At 37.4% G+C, this 27,148-nt stretch overlaps 1 protein-coding gene across 3 annotated transcripts; it reads right to left on the reverse strand.

Moving 5' to 3' along the window:
• Positions 1 to 3: 3 nt before the first annotated feature.
• fbxo11a (F-box protein 11a) lies at positions 4 to 11,179 on the reverse strand. Of its 3 annotated transcripts, none has more exons than XM_087803386.1 (22): positions 10,902 to 11,178; positions 9,088 to 9,212; positions 8,917 to 8,998; positions 8,558 to 8,699; positions 7,948 to 8,077; positions 7,664 to 7,747; positions 7,453 to 7,585; positions 7,274 to 7,380; positions 7,070 to 7,181; positions 6,885 to 6,991; positions 6,605 to 6,742; positions 4,665 to 4,882; positions 4,417 to 4,597; positions 4,214 to 4,336; positions 4,038 to 4,123; positions 3,878 to 3,954; positions 3,224 to 3,367; positions 3,029 to 3,139; positions 2,850 to 2,957; positions 2,657 to 2,765; positions 2,479 to 2,577; positions 4 to 1,392 (listed from the first exon to the last, which is right to left on the reverse strand). In XM_087803386.1, exons 1-22 carry the CDS (start codon positions 10,993 to 10,995, stop codon positions 1,263 to 1,265), a joined length of 2,640 nt encoding a protein of 879 aa, XP_087659512.1. In that variant the 5' UTR covers positions 10,996 to 11,178; the 3' UTR covers positions 4 to 1,262. The 3 variants fall into 3 exon arrangements, 2 of the variants coding, with proteins under 2 accessions (XP_087659512.1, XP_087659511.1); XM_087803385.1 differs by having other exon boundaries at positions 8,558 to 8,702; XR_015713030.1 differs by having other exon boundaries at positions 1,253 to 1,392; positions 2,715 to 2,765; positions 8,558 to 8,702; positions 10,902 to 11,179.
• Between the last annotated feature and the right edge of the window lie 15,969 nt (positions 11,180 to 27,148).

Below are 27,148 nucleotides of genomic sequence, written 5' to 3' on the forward strand. Positions count from 1 at the left end.
CTGTTATGATCTAATAAAGTTTATTTTTTTTTTAAATGACAATGTTTCATCTAGTAAAATTAAACCCTTTTAATTCACGCTAGCGCCTACATAACGGTTATTGAATACTTCACAATATATTAAGTCTAGATGTTATGATACATGCATACATTTCAGTCTGAATGAAAACCCACAATCACCAGTACACATGAGTTGGGGGAGGCAGGGGGGGGAGATAAGAGGGGGGTCAGGGTCAATGAAACCATATAGCGCTGCACTGTACATAGATATTGTCTCAGTTTCGAGTGGAGTCGAGCGCTCCGGCAACATTGAACAAATGAGACCGTTTCACGTGACCGACCTTCACTTTTTGGACCTCGGTGAAGACATTTAAAACTCAAGAGTGAGAAGTTTAAAAAAAAAAAAAAATTAAAATAAAAACACCAACCAGCAACTTGTGAGTAAACATGCCCAAAAAAAAAACACTTTAGCGACCTGTACAAACCTAAATGTAAAAAGTTGGTCCAAAAAGTCAAAGCAGGCGCATGAGAGCAAAGTCCCTGCGTTTGTGTGTCTCGTGTTGTCGTCAAATGTTGCTGAAGAAACATGTCGTCTCTCCTGCTTCTCTGATCTCTTTCACAGAAAGAAGTGAGATACTGCGACGTCAATACAGCACTTTGAAAAGGGTATAAGAACCAAAAAAAAACAAACACATTTAATAAAATAAAAGACATTCAAGTACAGTAAGATTTTTGCATTAAAATACAAAACTACACAAAAGCATTTAAATCAAATCTCAACATTTGTTTGGAGGGAAAAGAAAAAAGCTGAAGTGCTAGATCATTTCTCTCTCGTGTGTGTGTGTGTGTGTGTCGCCCAGTGATGGAAGCATCGTTGCATTCGGAGTCTTTGACTCCGGATGAGAAGAGTGCTGCCTCCATTCAGCGTGGCTCTGCTACAGGGCTGTGCACGACTGCAATTGTATTTTTTTTTTTCCCTCCTCCTCGACCCCACGGATGTACGAGCTGGGTTGTGACGCCAACAGTTTTATATCCAAACAAACCCACTCCACGCCCGTCGCTTTTTATAAAATAATTAAAAAGGAAAAAAGGGAGAAATCCTTCTCTTTTTCCTAAATGTCTCCTTTAAGTATATTTATATCCGACTCCATCCAGAGTCGTCTGCTCTGCGAGAGTTCGGCGGAGGGGGGGAGGGGGCGGGGGTTATTTTTTTGGCTCCTCGGCGGCGTGACGAAAGTGTCCGGTCACCGCTCGCGCCGGAGCTCAGTTGTGCTGCAGCGTGTTGGACTCGATGGGAGGGGCCGAGTCGTACAGTGTGTCGGTGTCGTGGGTCGGCTCTCCGGCGAGCGTGCAGGGGTTGGACAGCGTGCCGGCGCCGCAGTCGCAGAAGAACCTGCGGGACGAACCAGAGGAGATTCTTACGTCAGTTGCCACGATAGATGTTACAAGAACAAATTCTAAAAAATTAAATATGAATTGACTGATATCTACATTTAAAATCACTGTAAATCCCCATAGAAAATGTTTCAATAAGGAATATTCATCAGAAAAGATCACAATATTTTTTAAATGGAACACTAGTAAAAACAAACATGTTAATCTAACCAGCAATAATAACAATGCAAACTGTATTACATTTGGACAAAGCAGCACTAATTACATAATAGGGATATACATTAAAATGCCAATACATAGAACTTGTGTTTTATTGAAGCAGTATTAAACATTTTCTGTGTTCCTTTATTTAAAACTAGTGATAGGTTGATGAGGCCTCATGATACAGCTGTGTAGTGAAGACACTGTATCATGACACTTTATGTACACTCGAAATCCTACTTCCTGTTTTGCTTGCCACCAACTATTTTTTAAGTATTCTAATGGCAGTTCTGCCAGACTTCTAGTCAGACAGTAGGGATGTGTATTGGTAAGAATTTGGCGATACGATGCGAATCACGATACAGGGGCAGTTTAACAATATATAGTAGGAACATATACTTGTAGTAATCTGGCTCAAGTCGTAACTGCTTCCATTCGTTTTGAAACCAAAATATGTCCAAACATCAGCTTTAAAAAAGATGCTTAATTCGACTGTATCCTCTTGTCCTCAGTCGTCAACTGTATCTTGCAAGGTTTTAACTGTTCCCGTAACTGCAAAAGGATCTAATGACTGCTGCCATGTAGCGTCTGGGAGTTTAATTTCGGCGTAAATATTAGCATGTTCATTGTATATACTGTATAAAAATGTAACTTTTTTTTATTTTACACCAACTTAATTAAACTACAAATCATTAAAGAACGATGATAACACATAACAAGAAATATGATTTTTTTGGGCCAAAAATGTCTAAGGAATAGAAATGTGTTTTAGTTACTCTTACATTTCTTTGGGAAAAAGGTTCTATTCCTATTCATCTTGAATAAGAAGTGTATAATACAAAGCTTCATTAAAAAATAAACATGTACAGTATGGAGAGCTCACCTATCGTGTCTGATGAACTCCACGTCGTGTCCTTGGTGGCACTTCTTGATGCAGTTCACACAGATGGCGTTGCGGTCTGTGGTGTTGCAGGTGTGACACCTGGCGACGGGCGGAAAACGTATCCCATTAGTAAAAGGCAAATCCGGGTCATGTGACCAGGTATCTAAACATGAATTACCTGTAAAAATCGTGCATTGGGTAGCTGGTATAACTTGAAATCTTGTAGAGGCACTGACCTCTGCTCACAGCCTTCTCAATGGCATCTTGATTGTTCAATATTTTGTTATCTGGGGGGAAAACAGGCGAGAAGGTCAGCAAATTAAAAGCAAAACATGTTTTAATGTGACGTTCAATGAACCATTTCAAGTCACCTTTCATTGTGACATTGACACCGGACGCCAGGAACAACCCTCCGAAGCGATTGTTGAATATCTGATTGCCCTCTAAAGTGGCCGTGGCGTGATTTGTGATCTCTATACCTGGTTTAGAAAATGCAAATTGTGAGCTTCCGTACATACAAGTCCAAAATGAGACGTCTGGTGAGGCAAACCTGCAGCGAAGCCGTCGAATATCCGGTTTTTCCTCAGAACTGGGTGACTGTTTGTGCTGATGAGAACTCCCGCCTGGGCGTTTCGGAAAATATCGTTTTCCTCGAGCAAACCTGGAGGCGAACAAATCATTTAAATGACGATTCTTTGCTACAAAAATAACAGTTTGGACTCGTTTCAAGCGCCATCCGTCTTACCTCGTCCACCATTAAATATACAGATCCCTCCGTCTCTCCCGTCGTGGATTTTATTCCTTCGCAATGTGGGATTGCTGTCCGTCTTGATCCACACTCCGGCCATGGCATTGTCAAAGATCTCATTGTCCTCGATGAAGCCCAGTCCTGGAGACGAGATTGTGTTTAGCCACATACGTCGCTTTCCCATTAAGACATTGACTCTCCCTGCTGAGAAGCTGCTTGGCTGCCTCCCCCTCCTCTCTACATCCTCAATGCGGACATACAAGGAAGCATAATAACTAAACAAAAAGGTCAGACTGATGATCATTAAAAGTGCTACACGAGTGCAAATCTGACTGATTTAATGATGGAAATGTAACGCTTGACAAATCCTTTAGTGTCTGGCTCGAGTGTACAAACAAAAAAAATCATAAATCTCTCCTCTGCACACAACATCGAAGTGCACTCATGAAAACAGATGTTGTGCGTTTGCAGTTCCACAACACAACAAAAGACTCAAGCTTTATTGGATCTGATCAGTGAGAGTAGCTTTAGTGTTTGATTCATAGATTAAAAGTGGAAACTAGGAAACAAATTTAATCTCATGCTTTATGAAAAAACTAGCCGTTTTTCATTTCATCAACCTTTTATAATAATAATGATTTGTTCTCCTACCTGAGTTGTAAACCAAAATGCCACCGTTCTGACCCCCCCAGATCTTGTTACGTCTGATCTTGGGATTGCTGCCGGTTCTGTGAAAAAAAGTTTACATAAAACAACTCATGACAAAAATCAGACGATTTCACAACTGATCAAAACGTTAACAAATACTAACCTTATTTGTACTCCAGAGTACATGTGATTGTAGATGTCATTGTCTTCCAGCACCCCGTGTCCATTGTCATAAAAGTAGACTCCAACCTGTCCAAAGTGAAATCTCGTTGGAACTGATGTCTTCAACAGTGATTGATAAAAAAAATGATCCAACTCAAGACCAGATAGAATTCCTACCTGCTTCCCGCTGTGTATCCTGTTCCTCCTCAGAACTGGGGTGCTGCCCGTTGTAACCCAAACTCCCGCCAACGTGTTGCTATAAACCTCGTTCTCCTCGATGACCCCCTGACCTTTCTCATGCTTGGGAAAAAACACAATACGTCTCACAATCACAGAACCAAGAAGCACCAATTGTGCAGCAATTTTATTTTATTATTTACCACGTAGATTCCTCCGTGTTGGCCGTCGTGGATCTTGTTGTGTCTGACGATGGGACAGCTGTTCGTCCGGATCTGGATTCCTGCTAACGCGTTCCCGTATATGTCGTTCCCTTCTATGAGACCTCTTCCGTCACCGAAAATATAGACTCCACCCTGGTTGCCATTAAAGATGGCATTTCCCCTAAAAACGTTCAACATCCCGTGTTAACGGACAAATACTCATTTTAAACAGGACAACGTTTACCGACCTTATTGTGGGGTCACTGTTTGAGGTAATCCACACGCCAGCAAAGTTGTTTGCATAGATCTTGTTTTCGATAAACTGGCCACGGCCCTTCTCGTGGACGTAGATTCCGCCCGTCTTGCCCTGATGGATCTCGCAGCGGACCACGGTGGGGTTGGCAAAGGCCTTCACCTCGAAGCCAGCGATGCGGTTATCGTGGATGTTGCAGCTCTCAAAGTAACCCTGACAGATGGCAGAAAGAAAAGTTTTTAATTAATTAAAAAATCAGTAGACTAGGGAAAACATTATAGCAGCAGTACAGACTTTTGTTTTGTTTTTATTTGAATTTATTTTATATTTTAACATAATTTGTGTTATTATAATATAAGTTTACATTTGAGTCATTGTTTTATGTTATCGAATGTAAACTAAAACATGTTTTCGTCGAATACAAATTACAGTTTTATTGGTGCAGGCTTTTCCTTGTCTCTCTGAGACTCCTGTGTTTGTCTCAGTTTTATCTTGATCTTTTTAGTATATATTTCATTGGGTATCTTTTGATAGTTTAAGCGCTTTATGACCCTGGTCTAGAAAAGCGCTCTACAAATATTGCTTTCACCCTTCCGTCACTCAAAAATAAAAGGAAACAGAAAACCCACGGCACCACTAAATACAATTCTGAGAGATTGAATGAACAAACAAAAAAGTTAGGGAAATAATAATCAAATGAGGAACAAAACATTTCTTGAACGATCAATATTTTTATACATTTGCAAAACCTAATTTATGTTAAAAGAAGACAAGTTCTTTCAACTTAACACCTGAGCTTCTATTTGACTTTGTGTGTTATTTTTTGCCAAACAAAACGATGTTTTGTGTGTTTTAGTGTTTAAACATGTTGCAACAATAATGACTGACAACTATGGTCATGACAACCCTGACATTTTCTTAATGTTTCATCCCCAATATCAAAAAAAAAACAAATTCTAAACTCACTCTAATGTCATTTACATGACATGGCTTCATGATTTATTGAGACGCATTTTGAATCTCGAATGTCGCACTGTTCCGTTACACAATCGCATAAATAACTTTTTACGGCTCATGCTGGGGATTCACTCTGCATGTCAGAGTCACACACAAGCTGTTCGCAAACACAAATGTGGTCACGTGACTACGCAGGTGTTTAGCAGACATGAAGATGAACAAGTACTGTACTGGTGAGAAAGCAAAGACAGAATAACTCAACGTTTTGTATTGAAGACACGACATGGATCGGGCTTTGAAAGAGTGAAAGTATAAAACGTGCAGAAACCCACATTTTAACAATAATAAGTGATATCATGTAATCGAACACAAATGTCTTGTAATTCTTCCATTCCATTTTAAAGAGTCAAGGTTCTCAAAGACAGGTGGTGAGATGGTGTTCAAGTGAAATAACAAAGAGTGAAAATGTTATGGTTTTATTTTTTAATTTTAATGGTCATCAAATCCAGGTCACATAAAAATATTTAACAAGTTACATCTTACGACTCTACAGTAAATACTTTAGAATTGCCGACTTTCTCAGAACCTTTTAATGCAACATTTGACCATTATTAATCATAATAAGTTACCATTAATAACTCCCAACGTGTCCATGATCCTACTTAAATTAAGAGTTTTAGAAAGTTAGTAGATTTTTCTGTGACATTTTTGTGCAATTTATTAATACTTTTTACTAACACTGGAAGTTCCACACCAATGGCTACAAATTCTGAAAAATAACTTGCTCTATTGCTCATTTTGTGTGATTTCTTATTTCATTCTTTTATTCTGTACCCACACCATACAAAAAACCTAACAGCTTAAATCACTTTGTCCAATATTCACATTATTTTATAAACCGACCTGCATTTAAAATAAGGATTTGTCTAAATAAAATTAAAACAAAAAAAAGACGTTAAGTGAAGGAATGAGACTCACCATGCCGTGTTCAAATGTGAAAACTCCTACATCTCTGCCGTGGTGGATGTGATTTCTTCTGATGATTGGGTTGCCATGGTTTTTCACCCATATTCCAGCGAGAGCATTATTGGAGATCTCGTTGTCCTCATAGATACCCTGAACAAGGACAACATTATGAATATGTTTATGAACCGTCTGCTAACCGAGTCTGCCTCGATATATTTTTGGCCCTGGCACTCAGACACAATTAAAATATTTAACAATATTTGGATTTTTAAAATGTTGAGGTCGACCTTACCTGTGCATGGTCGGTTATATAAAGACCAACATTTTCACAGTCACTGATGATGCAATGCTTGATCGTCGGACAGGCGCCCTGGCCGCTGACGCAGACTGCAGAGCCAACTGAGGACAAGCCCAAGACGCACGTCTTTTATAAAAAATATATTTTAAAGTGTCGTTGTTAAGCAGAACCATCCTCACCTGTACACGTGCTGCGTATGACACAGTGGTCAATGATGGGACTGCAGTTTACTGTAATTTCCAAGCAGTGATGTGCATTGTGATGCTGCGCTGATTTGTCATCTGGATTAAACTGTAAATGTGCAGAAACATTTTTTTCATTACAGGAACAGAAAAACCTTGTGTGGAAGCTTGTGAGGAAAAAAAAAAAAAAAAGTATCTCACCCTTATTGTCATGTATCCAACGTAGGCATCTTCTGAGCCTTCCATGAATACAAATGTGGAGTCTCTGGTGTTCTCGATGATGACCTTCTCCGTGACTTTTCCTGGAGCTAAAGAAAAGTGTTTAGGGAAGAATCATCGAAACCAAATACAAAAAGAGAAAATCAAGGTCTTTTTCGTACCAGCACCGATCATTGTGATGGGCGACTCGATGTAGATCCATTCATCCGTGTAAATACCAGTGTGGACGAATATGAGGCCGTCAAAGTGAGGCTCCTGACCACCACCGAGAGCATCCTCAATGGTGTCGTAGTACTAAAACATAAGAGCAGGGTCAGTGGAAAGAACATGAACCAGAATCTCAAAACACTGCTCTTAACGTTTTAAACTTACAAACATGTTGTCTCTTCCTTTGTATCTGGCAGGATTACTATAGAAATGTTCCGCAAAGCCCGGTTTGACATGTGCTCCTTTATACTGTTGGGAAAAATACATCGAAATTCAATATCATGTCAAATCAAACCACTCATTTTCAGTAATTGAATCAAACGCATACATATTTAAGAAGTTAACCAAGTCGAATAAAACTAAAGAGCTGCTAATAAATTACATTTTTAGGATTAAATGAGTACATTTTGTACATCCAGGTATTCAAAGGCACAAAGAAAATGTCTTACCAGCTGCTGAAAACTCTCCTTCCAAGGATTTGGCTGGTCATATTCTTCTGGATTTATCTGGTAAAACTTTCCAGCCTCAGGATGCATCATTGGTCGCGTGTACTCAAAAACTTCCATATACAGCCTCTTCCTGAAATACACAATGACGACAAAAAAAAGGTTCAAATCCATGACCACGGGTTAAAGACGAATAGTGCAGATGATGGAGATATTTATGATAAATATGTTGAACCTCTTTCAGTAATGTTTATAATTGGCAAAATAATCAGCATTAACATCTTAATTCAGCATAAGACACATGCATTGAGACAACATTTCCTTCACTGATCCTTCAATTACATTTATACAAAACATGTTGATTGATTTATTCGTACTTTTTTTATTTACCAAAATGATATGCAAAAAGAATATGCCTACATAAACATTTTCAACAAGTTAAATTCAGTTCAAATAAGAATAAACATCTTTGACTATTCTAAACAAAACCGTCAATGTCATTTTATTTGAATTAAATCTTAAAGCCTTAAACACAATTTATTAAAAACATGTTATAACAAGAAACTACAGGAGAAATTTTTAAAAAAAGACTTAAAACCAGCACAACACTCACCAGACGATGGGATCATTGGCTAGCTCGCTGAAACGCTTGCACACACACGCAGCACGGCACAAGTCCTGCTCCAGCAGATATGTAAAGATCTTCAACACAACCTCGTCGGGAAGCTTTTCCTGCAGGTACTGCTCTGCTGGAGCTGCTGAAAAAAGAGATTTTTTTTTTATGGATGAGCAGATTCACTCTGAATCGTTAGATTCCTCAATCTACAGCCCAGAATTTCACTAACTATTGACAGTAAAATTTAGTTAGGAGTCATTTCAATCACAAAAAAATAATTCCTATGTATTTTAATAGTAATCCATACTATTGCATGGATCAAATGGTAGAACTTATCATATTTCATGGGGTTTCACCTGGTAAATCTGGACACTTTCCTGAAACTCTGGGACGTTTAGGTCGATGTCCAAAATTTTCTGTTGTCGAAGTGGAAGCACCCTGTTGTGAGAAGGGAAAATATGATCAGACATAATTAGCTTGTTTAGTTTAGTTTTTTTTTTTTTTTTAATGATCCAAAAGGTAAATACCTCCATGTTTGCCTTTGTCGGACACACTGTTCTCTTTGGCAGAGACTTTCTTCTGAGCTGGTATGGACTGTTCTGAGCTCCTGGACCAGATTCTTCTGCGACCATATCTGCAGCAACGTCCTCATCTAGAACAAGTGGAAAAGAGACATGTTTAGATTCACAGCAGGCCATATTAGAAGCGCTTCACCATGAGCTGTATTTACGACACGAACAAGTTGCAAATTGCAGCCTTATTTTGAATTAAATATCAAACTATTGTTTAAAGAAATCAATTGATTCATATGAATAAAAAATAGGTTTTATTTGGGTTTAAATAAATAAGAAAAGTGGATCAAATAACATAAATTAAGGAGATTAAGGAGCAAAAAACAAACTGATGAGTCCATACGATACATTAATAGCAAATTTAAAAATATTGTGCGCCTTGTTTTAAAGGTATTACTTTATATTATAGGGGAAGAAACGAGTTCTTATCATTTATCCAGACTATTTGATTGTATACTTTAGTTACAAAGTTAACTGCTGAAGTTGAAGCCCCCCCCCAAAACAAATAAAGCATGTTCCAATTGAACATGTTGAGAATGTCTCCACAACTGTTACAACCAACTGGTTAATGCTTAAGGCAAAACAGTGCATGTGTAAATAACCACCGACAAACCGTCACCGTAGGAAGTGCCACAGACAATATTGTCGAGGCGAAAGGAAACGTGGAACCATAATACTATAACCCTTGCTAATGTTTACAACGGACAAGGCAGATCTCTAGAACTTTGCAGGAAATAAAAAACCGGCAATAAATATACAAATGTAAATAATGTAATGTCAAATTATAATTTCATTCAATTTAACTAAAGAAATATTTTTTGTTTCTTAGACAGAGTTAGTATCTTGATAAAGGGATATGGCCCTTTAACTGTATTAGTGTGGCCCTTGTGATGCCATAGTAGATTCTGTAGAAAATGATAGAAAAATATTTGGATTTTATTTATAATCGCATTTACTCTTGATCAACTTTTCTTAAGTTCTTTATTTAGTACTTTTTCCCCTCGTCATTTTTTGTAAACATGTCTTGCTTGTAAATATTTAGATCACATTTAGAAAAGAAAGTTATTTAATGTAAGTTTCAGTTTAAGGTTATTAAATTTCAGTTTCATGTCGATTGTTGTTTTTTTCTTTGGTTTTTTTTTTTTTTTTTTTTTTTTTACTCGTGTTGTTGTTTTTTAAGTTATTAAAATCATATTTTGGCTCCTCTCTTTCGGCTTGACGACCCCCTCGCACTAGTATTAAATGTGGCCCTTGAGGAAATCCCATTGCCCACCCCTGATATAGAACGTTTTCCGAGAAAGCGATGCTAATATCAGCTGACACCGGCTAGTTTTCGTTAGCAATGCTACCACCAACCACTTCGGTGTTTCCTTCCCCTGCGTCTGCCCCTTTACATTCAAACAAACGCCACCTCAACAACAAACCCTTTGTTTTTCCCTCGCGTCAACAACATTAAAATTCGCCTTTAAAAACACGTTGAAAATGGCACCGGAAAAGCAACGCAGAGCTACAAAAAAAAAAAAAAAACCTCAACAAAACAAAGCGAGGCCCCCTCCCCGAAACAAAAGCCTCGGTGTTTCCTGGCCGCGCACAGCGACCTCTAAGGACCGGCTGGGAACGGGACTGCAAAAATTAACAAATGCAAGACGCCATGGGATCCACGGAGCGTCGGGGGAAAAAAACTCGTGCAATTCACACGCCGCGTTCGTGGGGGAGAAGGTAACACGGCGAGGTTGACACAAGGAGATCCACGCGAAGACATTTTTTACCTCTTTCCTGGTGGTTCCTCTCCGGCTGCACCGGGCGCGGCCTTGATACTCGCCTTGGTCTTCTGCTAACGTTGCTGGCTCTGACGGAGTTCATTTGGGGTGTTGGTAATCTGGAAGGAATGTCGAAGGCTTTCAACGCGGAAAAAAAAAGATGTCGTCGAGCGGGTCGTCTATGTCCTTTTCTCCGGCATTTCCAGGTATGTCATGTTGGCTCGGCGGCTACAGAAACCTCCGTCTCGCTGAAGCGTTTATTCCCTCGTCGTCCCTCCTGCGCCGCCGCTGCTGTTACGTCTTGCCTGCTCGGCTGAAGCAGGAGGGGCCATAATAACACACGAGCGCCGTCCGTCAGAGCAGCTCGACGGAGGGACTTATCAGCATCTAGTCCTCGTTGAATTACAGACAATAATCTCTAGTTTTTACTGGGTATAGATTGGATTTTCATGTTTCTGTTACTCATAAAATACAAATATTATGAGCTACTCAGAATTTATCATAAATAAATAAAAAGAATCCAATAAAATAGGGAGAATATCAACTATTTATTGAATTAATTCCTACAGAATTACAACAAAAATGATGATGGTCCACCTAAAATAAATGGATTTATTTGTCCCCTTAACATTAATGGAATAGATTGAAAGAAACATTCAAACAAAGAAAAGTATCATCAAAAATATATATATATATGTTAAATACAATAATCAAGATTCAAAGCGTTTATTGTCATAGGTACTACGTACCATGAAATTCTTACTTTGTACCCCCAACACAAGTGCACAGTAAAAAATAAACATATACTGACTCCTTTAAGAAACATCTTAAGACGTTTCTATTTGTTCAGGCTTTTCCTTGATTTTCTGGAACTCCTGTTGTGTCATCAGTTTTATCTTGATCTTTAAAGTATATACTTTGTTGAATATTGTTTTGATTGTTTAAGCGCTTTGATTAGATTTTTATCCTTTCAAATGTATATATAGTTATTTATATATGTATGTATATATATATAGATATATTTATATGTTTATTTTTACTGTGCACTTTTGTTGGGGGTACAAAGTAAGAATGTCATGTTACGTAGTACCTATGACAATAAACGCTTTGAATCTTGAATCTTGAATAGATTAAAAGAAATACACAAACAAAGAAAAGTATCATCAAATACAAAATATATGTTAAATACAATAATCAAATATATACATTGACAAATGCAAGAAATCCCATAATTTCTTACATATTTTTTCATTTCTAATAATGAATTTTGAAATTATTAATAATATTTATCATATTTACATATTTCCTGAAGCAGATCTCCAGAGGGATTCATAAAGTTTATCTACCTTTATTTTGATTTATCGAAATCAACGCTAAATTAATTCCTACAGAATGACTACAAAACTAATGATGGTCCACCTGACATAGATGGATATATTTGTCCCCTTAATATTAATGGAATAGATTGAAAGAAATACTCAAACAAAGAAAAGTATCATCAAATAAGAAATGAATGTTAAATACAATATTCAAGATTCAAAGCGTTTATTTTCATAGGTACCATGAAATTCTTGCTTTGTACCCCCAACAAAAGTGCACCGTAAAAAAAATAATATATATATATATATATATATATTTGAAAAGAATAAAATATAAAAACAAAGTAGTGCATGAGGTAGATGTGGTTTAACTGTTGAGGAGTCTGATGGCGGTTGGAAAGAAAGAGTGTATACAAATATATACATTTACAAATGCAAGAAATCCCATAATTTCTTACATTTTTTTAATTTCTAATAATGCAATTTGAAGTTATTAATAATATTTATCATATGTACATATTTCCTGATGGAGATCTCCAGAGGGATTCATAAAGTTTATCTATCTTTATTTCCATTTATCGAAATCAACACTAAGGGAGTTTGTATGTTATCACCGTGTTGCGTGGGTTTACTCCGGTTTCCTCCCACAGTCCAAAAAAATATAGAGGTTGATTGAGAACTTTGGGAAATTGTCCATAGGTGTGAGAGTGTGTGTGAATGGTTGTCTGTCTTTGTGTGTGCCCATGCGACACACTGGCGTCCTGTCCAGGGTGTCCCCTGCCTCTCGCCCTATGATACTACTCCAGTGCCCCCGCGACCCCGGTAATGGATAAAGCGGTAGACAATGAAGAATGAATGAAATCAACACTAACTGTCAATACTGCCGATGTGAACAAGAACATATTCAAAACTTTTTTTGCCCTAAAACAAAAAATAACTGTGAGGATTTGGAAGTATTTATTTAAAGACAGATTGTCGTATTATCAAAACAAAAATGAATATGATGGGCATCTTGTACATATTTTTTATCATCGTCAGCAAATATCACAATCACAAATCGAAATAAATAAATAAAAAATACATATATTAAGATAGTCATCTGCAAATAATTATCAAATCAATTCCTTCAGAATTAACACAACTTCTTAAAAGTTATGACTGTCCACCTAACATGGGTCCCTTTAACATTAATGTAAAAGATAGAAACAGGTTTAATAAAAAAAAAAAGAAGCTGGGAAAAAAATCTCTGAACATTTTTTTCAGTTACACCCAAATGTAAAGATTGGCAAATGCAAACATAATGTGGAAAAATGGTTTATTTTTTGCCAGAAAATATGATGAGGTTTCTCTAAATTTCAAATTCAATTATTATCAATACCAAGATAAATATAATGAGCCTTTTGTGAATATTTTCGTCATCCTCGGCATTACATTCACAATTTCAAATAAAAATCAAATATATCAAGATAGAAGATAGTAATTTATAATAAATGGAATAGAAAGAAGAGGTGAAAAAATGCTCAAACAAAAAGACCAGAAATCCGTTTTAATTATGAAAGAAAAATTACACCAAAGTGTAAATACTTATTTTTATTTTATTAAATACAATAATAAAATATTAAGACATAGACGTTTTTATTTAGAGAAATGTAACTGTTACACTAAAGTTCAAATTCAAAGACATATTCTAGTATTATCAACAATGATCATCTTGTAAATATTTACATCATCCTCAGCAAATAACGCATTCACAAATTAAACGTGTGATTTACTCAGGTAACTGTAGAGGAACTTGTACTTGTTGCTTTGATTTGTGTTTTCCTTGGATTTGTTTAGTTTATTTATTTTATGTGTTTGTTTCTTTTTTCTACCGATTTAAATAAAATAATTTCTAATTATATATTATTATCTTATAACTTATCGAGGTTATGTATCTTTGTACATCATTCGTTTCTTTTTTTACAGTTAGTTTTTAGTAAATTATACCACATCATCTCCACTTTACTTTTATGCTTTTACTTTTATGTTAGGTTTTTTTTTTTTAATATTTTCAGATGTATAAAGCTCAAGCGGATATTCATGCACCTGAGCTTCTAAATCCATTTCCTAAACCTCGGCCGGTCATTCTGCATCACAAGGAGAAAAAAAAACAAATTCAATGACTCAATAATCACATTTATTTATTTATTTGGTCAATTCACTGTTTAAATTTTAGTTTAGTTTAATTAAATTATTAAATTATTACATAAAATAAGTTTTTGTCTTTTTATAGTTGGATAATTCAAAATAAACGCATAAATACACATATGTGTTTAACTACTACTGTTCAAAAAGGCCCTTCTTTTTAAGGATTGTATTCTTTTTTTCTTTTGGATGTAATGTGTTTCCTGGAGCATTTTTCATTATTAAGTGCTTTTATACATTATATAACACTTGCAACTCCATGAAAGTATGATTTACAATCCAACTGGTAACATCAGCACAGTGAAGCGTACACCGTTTGATTTAAACTTTACACTGTTTGTCTGAATATAGCTTATATTTCAAAATGACAAGCAAGCTAAACCCTATTGTTACACTTTTAGGATCTAAACTCAATCCAACCAACATTTTTCTCTCTTTACCTTTTTTTTTTTTGTCTAAGCTTTCCCAGGTTGAGCTGGTCCCTCAGGGATCCCGTATTCCATACAATCTTATTTAATTGCAACATTAACATAGTCATGTTTGTTGCGCTAGCCCACTTGACCACTAGATGTCTTCAGCTTCCTGGTGTTCAGGAAAGATGTGTCACTTGAAGTGCTGCTCGGCTGTTAATCTTATTTGTAACTTTGGATCCTTTCATCCTTATTTGCTCGGGGAAATTTTTACTTCAAAATAAAAAATTAAATGATTCTATTTCACTTGTTTTTATAGATTTGTATGTCATTATTAATGTAATTACACATCTTTATTGCAAGTTAAACACTTAAAAATATATATATTTTTTATACTAAATTGACATCCTCTTAAATAGTGTTGCAGAGTTTCTCCTGTTGAACTCAACTTCATGTATACAAACAGAAACATCTGTGTTGTTGTCTGCTCGGTGACCATCTGTGAGTTTATCTGCTAGATTGTGAGGTTAATGGCGACTGACCCCACGAGGGGAGGGGTTAGAAGTCAGCTGAGAACATTATGACTGATTCTTCTACGTCACTCGTGGGTCTGCCACAGACACAAAGAATCCTACTATACTGTCCATCAGTATTATTACATATGAGACAAAAGGTAGAATCATTTTTTCAAATGGATGGTTTCATAGTTTTTAAAAGGATCCACCGAGGGAGAGGATCTCTTTTCAAGATGCCTGATATTTTTGACAGTAATGTGTCGGAGATGTCAGAGTGATGCACATGTGTTGGCTTGGTAACCAATCTAGTATCCAGTGGCAACAGAGGTCTATTGAATTTTGTGTGGCTGTTTACTGGTGTGTGTGTGTGTGTGTGTGTGTGTGTGTGCCCACCTCCGTGCCACCAAGTCACAACAGCGGCATGTGAATGAGAGGAGCGAATACAACATTGAGTAGGTGAGACCGAGAATCCGACAAACACTGACCAAAAACTCCACAGATTTCACCTGAAGATGGATGCGACCTCACCCCCCCTAGACCCCTCACACCCCCCCCCTCCCCCCCACGGGGTCCATCGTCCTGTGGACACTTGACACCATTCTTTTGCGCCGTTCAAATCTGAAGGCATCCACTTGGGGGTGAGGCAGACACAACAGGATAAGCGTCTTTGTCTCAGACTGCTGTCTGTCAGAGATACCTCCCCCCCCCACACCACCACCACCACCACTACCACCACCACACACCCCTCCCTCCAGCCTCTCCTCTATTTGGGCGGCTGTTATAGAGAGGGCAGATGGCTCATTACCATAAATAGGACAGGGAGAGTGAGTGAGGGGGCCGTGCACACCGACCGACCAGGCGCCACTTCCCAAAACCAAGTAAATGGAAGGCCGTTGCTAGGAGAGAGGGAAGACAGCTTTATAGCAACACAAAGCTGATACACCCCCCCCACCCCCCTTACCCACCCTAGCCACCCTCCCATCCGATCTACCTCATTCCCACCCCCTCGCCAACTACACACTCCTAGGTTGGGGGACAGATGGTCAATGGGTCCCGTCGTCTCTACAGCTGGACCCGGCTATGACAACACAGTCAAGACCTGGCGGGACCACGATCACACCTTTCACTTTCCAACCTATGAGAAGAAGCAGCAACAACAACAAAAAATCCGGGACCCCGGACACCAGCTAAGAATAGATCCACACTTGTTGCCCACAAGAAACGAGTGACGGCAAAAATAATTGAAAAACGTGAATATCTGACAGATGTATGAAGGGTTAAAGGGTAACCTTGGAATAGGATTTCTTGACCAACATGTTTTAAATGAGTAAATAAGTATTGTGAGCTAGGACGTCCCGAGTCATCTGCCAACTGGTGTAAATACAATTAAAATAAATTTGAAAAAATAATTATCTTGAGATGTTTTGATGAAAATCCCTATCAATATATATATATCTAATATATTATCAATATTTGTTGTCAAAAGTATACATTTTTATTAAAATTTAGATTTTTGTTTTGTAGGACATGACCCTTTTTTTGGTTAAAGACTCCAAAGTCAGTTATTATCATGGGTCAAAAGTGGGTTCAAGCTGATATTCATATTTTTAGATTAGCGGCAATATCAAAATTTTATATATTTATACATTTTATTCAATTATATTTAAGGCATGTGACATTTTTTTCACGACCAAAGACATGAATCCCTATTTGTATTAATCGTTTTGTTTGAAATATTCATAGAAAAATTGCACGAGTACAGATTGGCATCCAGTAGGATCTGGAATCCTACTAGTACAGATTGGAATCCTGCTACCGAACTGGGATCTGAATATTGGAATTCCAATCTGCCCTAGGAGGATTCCACATTCTAATAGTGAATTCCAATCTCTACTAGGAGACATTGGAATCCTACTACTGTATTGGGATCTGAATAGTCGAGGTATGTCCTAGGACAAATGGGAATTCTACCAATAATCTCCATTTCTAATAGGAGAAATTCGGATAAATTCGTAATAAAACCCTAACCCTAACCCATATCAATACTGAGTTTCCAGTTCAGTAGCAGGATTCCAATCTGTACCAGTAGGATTCCAGATCATACTGGATTCCAATCTCTACTGTGACAAATATATTTATTAACTAAATTAGTTTTTTCCCAATAAAAATACATTTGAATTCTCAATTTGAACTCTTTAAGTTGTGTTAAATTTCACCTCAGAATGATCGCATCTACCACTGTTATCAACTAGCTTAGCTAGCAACTGTATCATAGTTTCCTTTTTCTTCCTTTTAAAATAGGGTTGAGAAAAAAAAAAACTTGACTTCTTATTATAAACTATCTAACTTGCCATCTTGAGACCTTGGCTCCTGCCAGGGTTTAGGTGTCACTTAAATAAATAGTTTCTTCCCAGTGTGCAGGACATGAAACTGTTTTTACGTTGATATGTTCTCAGCTCTGGAAAAAAAAAAGGCAGCGGTTTCTTAGAATGATGACCTATATATTTCATATTTTATTGACCATGATGATGAATGGTTTATCATATCCATGCATGTTGTCTTGAAGGACCTACATGTGTCGCATTCCTACGTATCAAAGATCACATTTAAATCCAACATCAAGACCCAACGAAAGGATGTCGGCACCATGACAAGTAAGCCGTATCGAGGCAGTCCTACATCACCTAGCCGTCCGCCCTGGTTGCATAGAAACAGGAAGGCCATGCCTACCCTGCAGACACGCTTCTTTCCTCCATCCTCTGCCACGCTTCATTAGCCAGTGTTCAACCAGGCACAGAGAGGCACTGCACCACTTTCTCCTCACTACAGTCGTGTGCCCTCTTGCAGTCGGGGCCCCCCTAAGTAAGAGGGCAGACATGGACCCTCGGGCGTCAGGTCACTCCGACTTTATATGCACAGTTTAGACAACAACAGTGGGAGATCTGTTCCAGGATCATTCCCGGGCTACGTTCATCATTTTTAAGGTTTCATCGCACATCACATGACCTCCGAGGAATATTTTGGGAACGAATTCGGCTCGGTCCAAAAATAGCCGATTATGTGTTCAGCCCTTTGTTATCTTCTTTCAGAGGAAAAAATCTTTTAACCTCACTCGGGTCTGTTTAAATAATAGCTTTTTACCTTTTGTTGGAACACGTCAAAATCCTACTCGCAAGACTGCGACAGTGCGGCTCTTATGTCAAGCCGACCACTTAATAACAGTCTAAGTGTCATAACTAGAGACGTAAAATAATAATAGAAGACTGAATGTTGCTGGTGATGCTTCTCGACACGCATTGTGTAGTTTGTCATTTTAAATGAATGTTTTCATCCAAGAATCATGTTAGGGTTAAGATATTATTGTGTCATCCACAAAGATAATATCGCTAGTTAAGAAAAGAATACTTTGAAATTAAGTTGCTTATCTAACAGGTCGACTCCACAAGTGACTTCCCTGGTTTTCTCATTGAAAAAGATCGAGTTATGTAGATCCACGATCTTTGCGATTTACATCTTGTATAGATGCTGATTCGTGATCCTGAACCCATTCAATACTCAATTATCCATCGGGAGTAGATGGTCCAGGGGCCAAACAAAGCCCGCCAATTTATTTCATGTGGTTGAATTAAAGTGCACCAAAAACGAGATAATTAAGCAATTATATGAACATTATATACACAGCCAATACTGTATATCTACCAAGGAGTTTTATTTTTACATATAAAAACATGGCATTGTGATGAATGTGAGGAAGAGAAACAAGCTTCCTGACTGCTAATCTAACATTCACAGCATTTGAGTCACAACACCGGTTCAGTTGGCAGTTGCATTCCCGAGTTTTTAAAGCTCTTAAAATCAAACATACTGTAAATCATGTACTTTATTGGACAATTACAACAGCTAGTAGCATATTATAGCTACCGTATAGCAACAGGGTTAAGAAGCCATACTAGTGAAACTTTCTAATCCAATCATTTTTTGCAACCAATCTTGAAAATATCATTAAATTCCATGAAAAGTCCATTGTCTACCTGTTACAAATAAACATTTGTTGATGAAAACACAACCTCCTTGACAGAGTTATCTGTGAATTAAGTACATTGAAGGGATGTTGAGAGGAAAAACATCCTGACAAGAAAGGTCATGGAAGCTATAAGTCAATAGACAACTCAAAACTGGTGAGCAGCAGGGGGGTTAGAAAAGTATAGATAAGGCGATATATTGATATATGTGACCGCACTGTATTGATTATTTATTTTTCATTTTTGGCTTCACAATCATGTTTTATGTTTGTGTAAAATAAAATCATAAATGTTTCACACTTTCACGCCTTGTTCATTTTTGGGCCCAATTAAAGTTCTGTCCACCAGATGGTAGCACTCATGACATCCTCCGCAGCTAGAAGTACATGAGATCCCACCGATGACTGAGGACGAGAGGATACAGCAAATTTGAAGTTGACGTCAAAACAAATGAAAGCAGTTATGACTTCGTCAAGAGTCATGTGGTTCTGAAACAATAGAGGAAAGTACTCACACAATACTACATACAGTATAAAACTTTGTTCCTACATTACACAAAATATCGTATCGTTGCCCCTGTATTGTGATATTTATCATAGTGCCTGATTCTTGCCAATACACACCTCTAGTAAGTAGATAACTAATGTGAAAATAAAAATTGTTATATTTTCTTTAAAATCTTGTTAATAGAAAAATCTGCTGTGTATTTTCGTACATCTTGTAATGCATATATATATGAATACCCACAACAGATTTATATTATCTTTTATTTACAGTACATGCAATAAAACTCACATCAGCAATGGCCTGTTTGTGTCATTCCTTATACGGAGCTGGTAGTACCAGACCACTGCGCTGCCGGGTATAAGACCACTATTGTGTGTCAGTGACACAATACAAGGAGGGAAAGAGAAGATTTCGGAGACACAAATACGGGTTACGGTAAAGACAAAAACTGGTATCATTTAAACTCTGTGTAGAGTTAAAAAACACCGGAGTGGGTCGTCGTCTCTTTAAACTATCCCCTGCTCCACAGATTATTGACCACAAGTGTTCATTTGCCTGCAAAGACCAGTCATTAAGGGAGGGATAACACAATTTAGCCATAGTATATAGTTAAGGATCAATGGGTTAATCCAATGGCCTCTGCATGTGGCGCATTGTAGAGACTGTTTAGAATCATTTAAAGGGGAGTCATGCCGTTTTAGTGCGCTTACAAGTGCAAAGGGATTGCAATGGATATTGGCCAATAAAGGCACTTGAGGCCATGAAAAAAAAGAAACGGACCAAAGTTCAGCTCGGTTACCAAAACCGTCTTCTGTTTAAGAAACACTTTCTTTGTTTGTGGTGTCATCAGTTACAAGGTATTGATCATTCATTCAAGCTCCAAATCCGTGATTTAATTATCAAACAACTTAAGATTGTAATCTGGTTAGTTGAGATTTAATTACTTTTTTTTTTTTTTTACCACAGATGCGTTCATGTTTGTAGAAAGTACCTTAACTAAGAACATTCTTTTAACTAAAGTTAAAGTGGGAATTTATTGGTTACATCAAGAATAATAACACAGGACTTGCTGAGTTCATGACCAAAATTTCAGTGTTTATGTTTCGAACACTTGGCCAAATTCATCCCCTGAATATTAAATGTAAACTAATGTCAACGTTCCTGACCTACATGTTTCAAAATGTCAAAGTCTTCTTCTCCAAGATGCAGTAAGTCCCTCATCATGACGATGCTCTGTTTTTAAGTTAATACTTTAAAAAGTTCAGAGCACCTCATGGCGCAGTAATGGGCTTCACTCCTCCTCCAGCCAGCATTAATCAATCCCCGCTTTGTTTATACAATGAGTCCCTTGTAGGTGGAGACTTCCAGGATGGATAACATGCGGTGAAAAACCCCATAATGTTTGCAGAGTGTGTGTGGTTATGGTTAGTGTTTTCAGTGGGCGGAGCTTATGCACATTTTCTAATGTAATTATTTCAATGAAAAGAGAGTTTTGTACAAACAGACACATACTGATGATACAATAGAGGTCCAAGATCTATTTAAGACACACTTAAATCAACACATTAGTTGCCCTTTAAAATGGAATTTAAGGGCTCTTAATTGTGATCCATGTTCAAGATATTCCTCATAAACAAATCAATAGTATTAATAGTATTTTGTTACGCTTCAGTTACTTTAATTTTTGGTAAATTTTGTCTTAAAATTTCAGTAATTTAGACAAACCCATATACCTTAAAGGTGTAACTGTATTTTGTTGATCTACCAGTTTAAATCAATTAATACAGAGTTCACTGACCTGTCCAGTGACATTCAATACGATTGGACCGACACTTGGATACGGCGATCAAACAGTGACCAATAAACATAATCGTGGCGACTAACCGGGTGTTTGCTCGACTATTAAAACGATCCGCCCCTACATGGCGTGCAATTTTTATTGCGGGTGCATCAAAAGAGGGCCACTTATCAGCTGACTGATAACACGCGGCAACTGCTGACACAATTCATAGAGCTGGTTAACATAAAGGCTCGCCAAACAAAGGCTTCCGTGGGCAAACACACACACTTCAGTTGAGAATAACTGCAACCTGGGAGAACCTCCAGGGGAAAGAAACCCCCAAGAACAAAAGAAATGGTTGCATTTGAAAAAAAAACAACAAGTTGACCGCGCCCTCGTAGATAAGAGGACAGTTAGGAATAACATTGAACTTTAACACTTTTGAAATTGTAAATTTTTAAGCACTGCCGGTGATTAAAAATAGCCTACTCCAAATTCTTTTGTTTACTCCAGACAACAGCGTTTTGTTCCTTCCTGGGCAATTACCTTCAGACTGCTGTGATGTCTGTCGGCACACGTCTTGACACGGCAGGTGGGCTCTGGCAGCTCCGCAGACGGTTACAATTGGTTTCTCGTTCTGTGGAGAATGCAAATACTACCTGTTTAACCAGTGGTCGTCCTTATCTATCGGTGGTGGTGGGCGGGGGGGTAACGACAGCGAGCATCGCTGCATGTGTGTTAACTTTCAGGGTTAAGCAAGTGCTCGAGTCAATTATCCTCTCAACTGCCTCCATAAATTAAGAGGTGGTTAAAAAATCAAAGGATTAAGATTCCCTCGCAAGCGTCGAGGGTTATCCTGTGAATTAGAAAAACCTGTTATGCTGACACATCAAAAGCTTTTCAAAGTGATCAGCACATCTTTAAAGAACTCCTTTACAGGAGCCTTCTTCTGCGCAGATGAAAGTGGGAGATGGACTCGCTACAAGAAGATGGGCTCATGGTAGGACCAGGTATTAACAAGTCAAGTCATTTTCTCTTAATTATCGGCTAGCATTGAACAACTATCTTAAAAATGTCTCTCTTGACCTCTATGCCTGAGGCTGAATGTGGCCCTTTGCAATATTCAAGGCCCTCATGAGGCCAAAGTGAAACTATATATTTTTTGTTTTTCGGAGAGCCTAAAATATATAACTAAATATTTACCAGCCCTAACTGTTTCAATTTTCCATTACAATTTTATTTTATTTTTAAATCAGGGCTTCCTTTTATTATATTTATGTTATTTTCTTTACCATTTTGTTTATTTTTCAATCATCATAGTAATTAACATTTGTTCATTGAAAGGATTTGCTTTTAACAAGTCTTTCCTTTCTTGAATAATAAAAAAGAGTATTAATTATCCATTAATAAAAAAAATAAACATAATTTATTTGCTCTTTACTAAAATAACTACACAGAAAATGTTGACATATATATTTGGGTATTTTCTGGATATATTTTCTAGATATAAGGTAGATAAAATAAAAAGTTATGTGTATATATGTATGTTATCTTTGTAATTTATTACACCCTTTATTCTTTAATTTTGTCCTCCTTATCAATTATATTGAAATATTATCTCTCATATTTCTTATGCTTGATGATCCCTCACAAGAGTAACAGTATAAGGCCGTCAACAATGAGTCTGGTTCCACTCGAGGTTTCTGCCTTCTAAAAGGAAGTTTTTCCTCGCCATTGCTCACTGTACAGCTCACTGTACAGTGTTTTGTTTCTTGCTCTTTGTTGAATTGCTGGGATCTATTTTTCCTTAATCAACTGTAGTCTTATTTCAACTGTATAGTGTCTTGAGATAACTTTGTTATGATAAGACACTTTAAATAAAATTGAAAATTGAATAAGGCGTCGCTGTAGAGTTTGGTTCTGCTCTGGGTTTCTGCCTGTTAAAAGCAAGTTTTTTCTTACCCCCCTCGCTCATTGGAATTCGCTGGAACCTGTTTTACTCTTCTCTTTTAAAGTGTTAATGAGATAATCTGTTTTAATTTGACACTTTAAATGAAATAAAATAAAATTGAATTTGATCAATTTTGGGAAGAGAATTCCCAGAATGCAAGACGACATGTTGGCAATTCCAGTTATACTGTAAACGCAAACAGAATTTTATTTTAAGTAAAGTTCCTATGTTATTTTAAATATATATTTGATCAAGCTATGTGATTTTACATACCATACCAGATGTTCAACTGTTGTTAAAGTTGTTGTTGTAGTGAAAAAAAGTTGCATTTTTAGTTTAGGTTGATGTCGCTGTGACTGGACCATCTTTAGTTCACGGTTCTGAAGTCGTAATCTTACATCATAATTAAATGTATGTGATATACTGTACATTCCTTTAACAAAAACCTTCAACGTTAAATCAAAAAATTTTCAACTAAACAAAGGTTTGCGACGATCTAAAAATTACTCAAAACCAACTAGTTGAGAATCACTGGAAGAAATATAAAATAATTGATATATGTTGGGGATAAATTGCTGCACACAAAAGCATTGACAACACATAAATACCACACACAGGATGGACTTGTCTGTGATCGATACACGTCATTTATAATGTCATTCACGAGCGTGTGATGGGGATGGAAAAAGGGGGCTGTGAAAAAAGCAATTGATCAGCAGATTTTTCCTTCTGAGATGTTTTATTTGAGGCTTTTCAACAGCTATCTTACATTTTGGAGATTCCACTTAAGAACCCCAGCTCGGCGTGTTTAGGAAAGCAAATGGGATGAAAGCGCTGAAACTCAAGAGAAGAGAGTGAATGAAGAGCAGAATACAAACAAGGTTTGTCACTCGACAGTTTTATGAGCTCCAGACGTGCTGAAATGGAGTACCCTGCGTGTGCAGCAGCTCTTATCGGCTCGCTGGCAGTATAAGGGGGGAGTGTTGGGGGGTTGGAGAGGGTGAGAGCTTCAACACTTGCGGTCTGTAAAAATGGTCGGATTCATTTTCCGCATCAGAGGGTCTCACTGGGGCGACATCAGACCAGCCAGTCCACCCAGATTTATGGACCATTAAAGCAGCAGGGATCCTGACCACTATGCCACCATAGGCTGGCAACCGAGACACTGTACACCCCTCATTCATGCTCATTCACCCCCAGTTAGACCCTTCATTGTCCATCCCTTCCATCCCTGCCACTTTTACAGGCACACGTGAACGCCCCCCTCCCAGTCTGTAATCCCATTATTTCCCACCCTAAACTTTTATCTGGCATTTTTTTTGCCACTTCTTGTCAAGTTGACAACCCTGTCGGCGTCTCCTTCTTCCGGGACCTGAGACTATACGTGCTATTTTTAAACATCTCTGTAGGTGGTCAGTGGATGTGGTTTTAGCTTTACAGTTTCACAATCAAATTAGCAGTATGGCAGGCACACCGACCGATGGCTCTGTCTTTTCAAGGCATCCTAAATCAACGGTTACCCTGGTGATTAATGCATCTTGTTCTCTTCTCTCTCATTTGCTGCCTGTGCAACTTCATCATTCTAAGGAGTGATACTAGGCGGGGTAAAATGGGGCAGATCGTTGCTGCTCGCAGGCCCCGAGAATAGCTTATTGTGCAGGAAAATGATGCCACGGCAACCTGAGTAAAGGCTTTTCAAATGTGAATGCATTAAGTCATCCAAAGGAGTCAAGAGAAAATCAGGAAATCACCTTCTCAGGCTTACACTCACTTTATAAGCATATTTTTTTATTGTCCAGCATGTGATTTAATAAAATGAATTAGATAAATAATGTTCATTAATTCAAGATATATTTTTTTAATGTATTGAGGCTACCTGTGTAGTTAAAAATGTATTCGGTATTTGGGTCCACTCTTCATATCTAAAGTCTATATACAGTTATTGTTGTTTTTCACTGGCATTCATCTGAATCCCTCTAAGCAAAATAATAAAAAATGGACAAGGTATTTCAACTGTTGAAGTCTTCTTCTCCAAGATGCAGTAGGTCCCTCATCATGACCATGTTTTGAACTTATTATATAATATATAATGTTGTTGTAAAGTTCTCTCCAGTGTCAAATCTCTGCGAAAAAGAGGTTACCGGAGCTCACACCCCCTTTGTTTATACAATGAGTCATTTTAAATCGGAGACTTCCTGGATCGATGACACTGCGTGACAAACCTTGATGCTTGACCAATCACAGCAGAGTGGGCGTGGTTATGGTAAACGAGATTTAATGTCCATAATAACGAAGGGTTTTCAGTGGGCGGGGCTTAAGCACATTTTCTAATGTAAATATTTAAATGAAAATATATTTTTTTTACAAACAGACACATACTGATGATGATTTAAAATCAATGTAATGACAATAGCATCCTTTAAAGTCCATGCAACAGGTTAAAGGGACCAAAAAATGACATATTCTTTTTTACAAACAAAAAATCAAGATTTTTGTTTTCTCATCTCATATACATACAGTGTAGAGAGAGAGAAAGAGAGAGGCACCTAGAAATAAAAATAGCCATTTATAATAAAAATCTTGACTTCTTTTAGTAAAAACATGTGCAAAAATAACCACCGTCTATACATATTTTGTAAAAAGAATTGTGGAAATCGAGTTGTTTAATTTCTCAAATTATGAATAAAGATTTGACAAAAAAATTGGCACAATTGGTTTATAGAAGTCGCTACTTTAAACTTATTGTTTGATTATAAATGAACAATTTTAAAAGCAAAAATTCTGCCATTTATTTAAATCTTAAAAGTGTCTAAGATTAAAATGCTGTAGGGACCTTTTACATAACAATGAATACGTTTTTTATGAACACAAACCAAATGAAACTTAATAGAACTTGCAGCCGAAACGATTTTCAATGTTATTCCAGTCATCACACACGCCCGCCGTGCCCTGTTAAGCCAGTTTGTCGAGTTACACGCAGAGAAAACATGGGTGTGCATAGGTATGGTACTCACAAGTCACTACTGAGAGCAACTTCTGTGCTCATGTAATACTTTGACCCAGGTTGAGTGAGTTACCACCTCTACGTGAAAGTTACAGTTTGGTGTAAAGTCACGGTCGTTCAGTAACGCTTCACTCTTACAGAAACTAGAGTGAAAAGCAGGAACATTTGTAGAAATGGTATATTATTAAAATTAAGACTCCTTCAAGAAACATCTTAAGACGTTTTTATTTGTTCAGGCTTTTCCCCTGATTTTCTGGAACTCCTGTTGTGTTATCAGTTTTATCTTGACCTTTAAAAGTAAATACTTTATTGATTATTGTTTTGATTGTTTAAGCGCGTTGTGACCCTGGTCTGGAAAAGCACCATACAAATAAAAATGACTTACTTACTTACGTATGGTATTTTAGGATTCTTTCTTTTTTTTGTTGCTAAACCTCTGATCCTAGTATCAGCCCATCGTTTACTTTAGGAGGGGCCCCAATTGAGGGTCCACCGTCATGGGTGTGGTGACACATCCTTTTTCTCCCCGCCCCTGAGGTGTTTGTGTAGCCTAAATATTGTTTG

The sequence above is a fragment of the Callionymus lyra genome, chromosome 11, assembly GCF_982586985.1.
Source record: "Callionymus lyra chromosome 11, fCalLyr1.hap1.1, whole genome shotgun sequence".
Taxonomy (NCBI): Eukaryota; Metazoa; Chordata; class Actinopteri; order Syngnathiformes; family Callionymidae; genus Callionymus; species Callionymus lyra.

Excerpts from the sequence above, each read along its gene's own strand:
- fbxo11a (XM_087803385.1), bottom strand. The coding sequence starts at position 10,995 with ATGAACTCCGTCAGAGCCAGCAACGTTAGCAGAAGACCAAGGCGAGTA. Across the intron at positions 7,748-7,947 it reads AGGAGAGTTTTCAGCAGCTG|TATAAAGGAGCACATGTCAA; the intron begins GTAAGACATTTT and ends TTTTCCCAACAG. Across the intron at positions 6,743-6,884 it reads ATATAACCGACCATGCACAG|GGTATCTATGAGGACAACGA; the intron begins GTAAGGTCGACC and ends GTCCTTGTTCAG.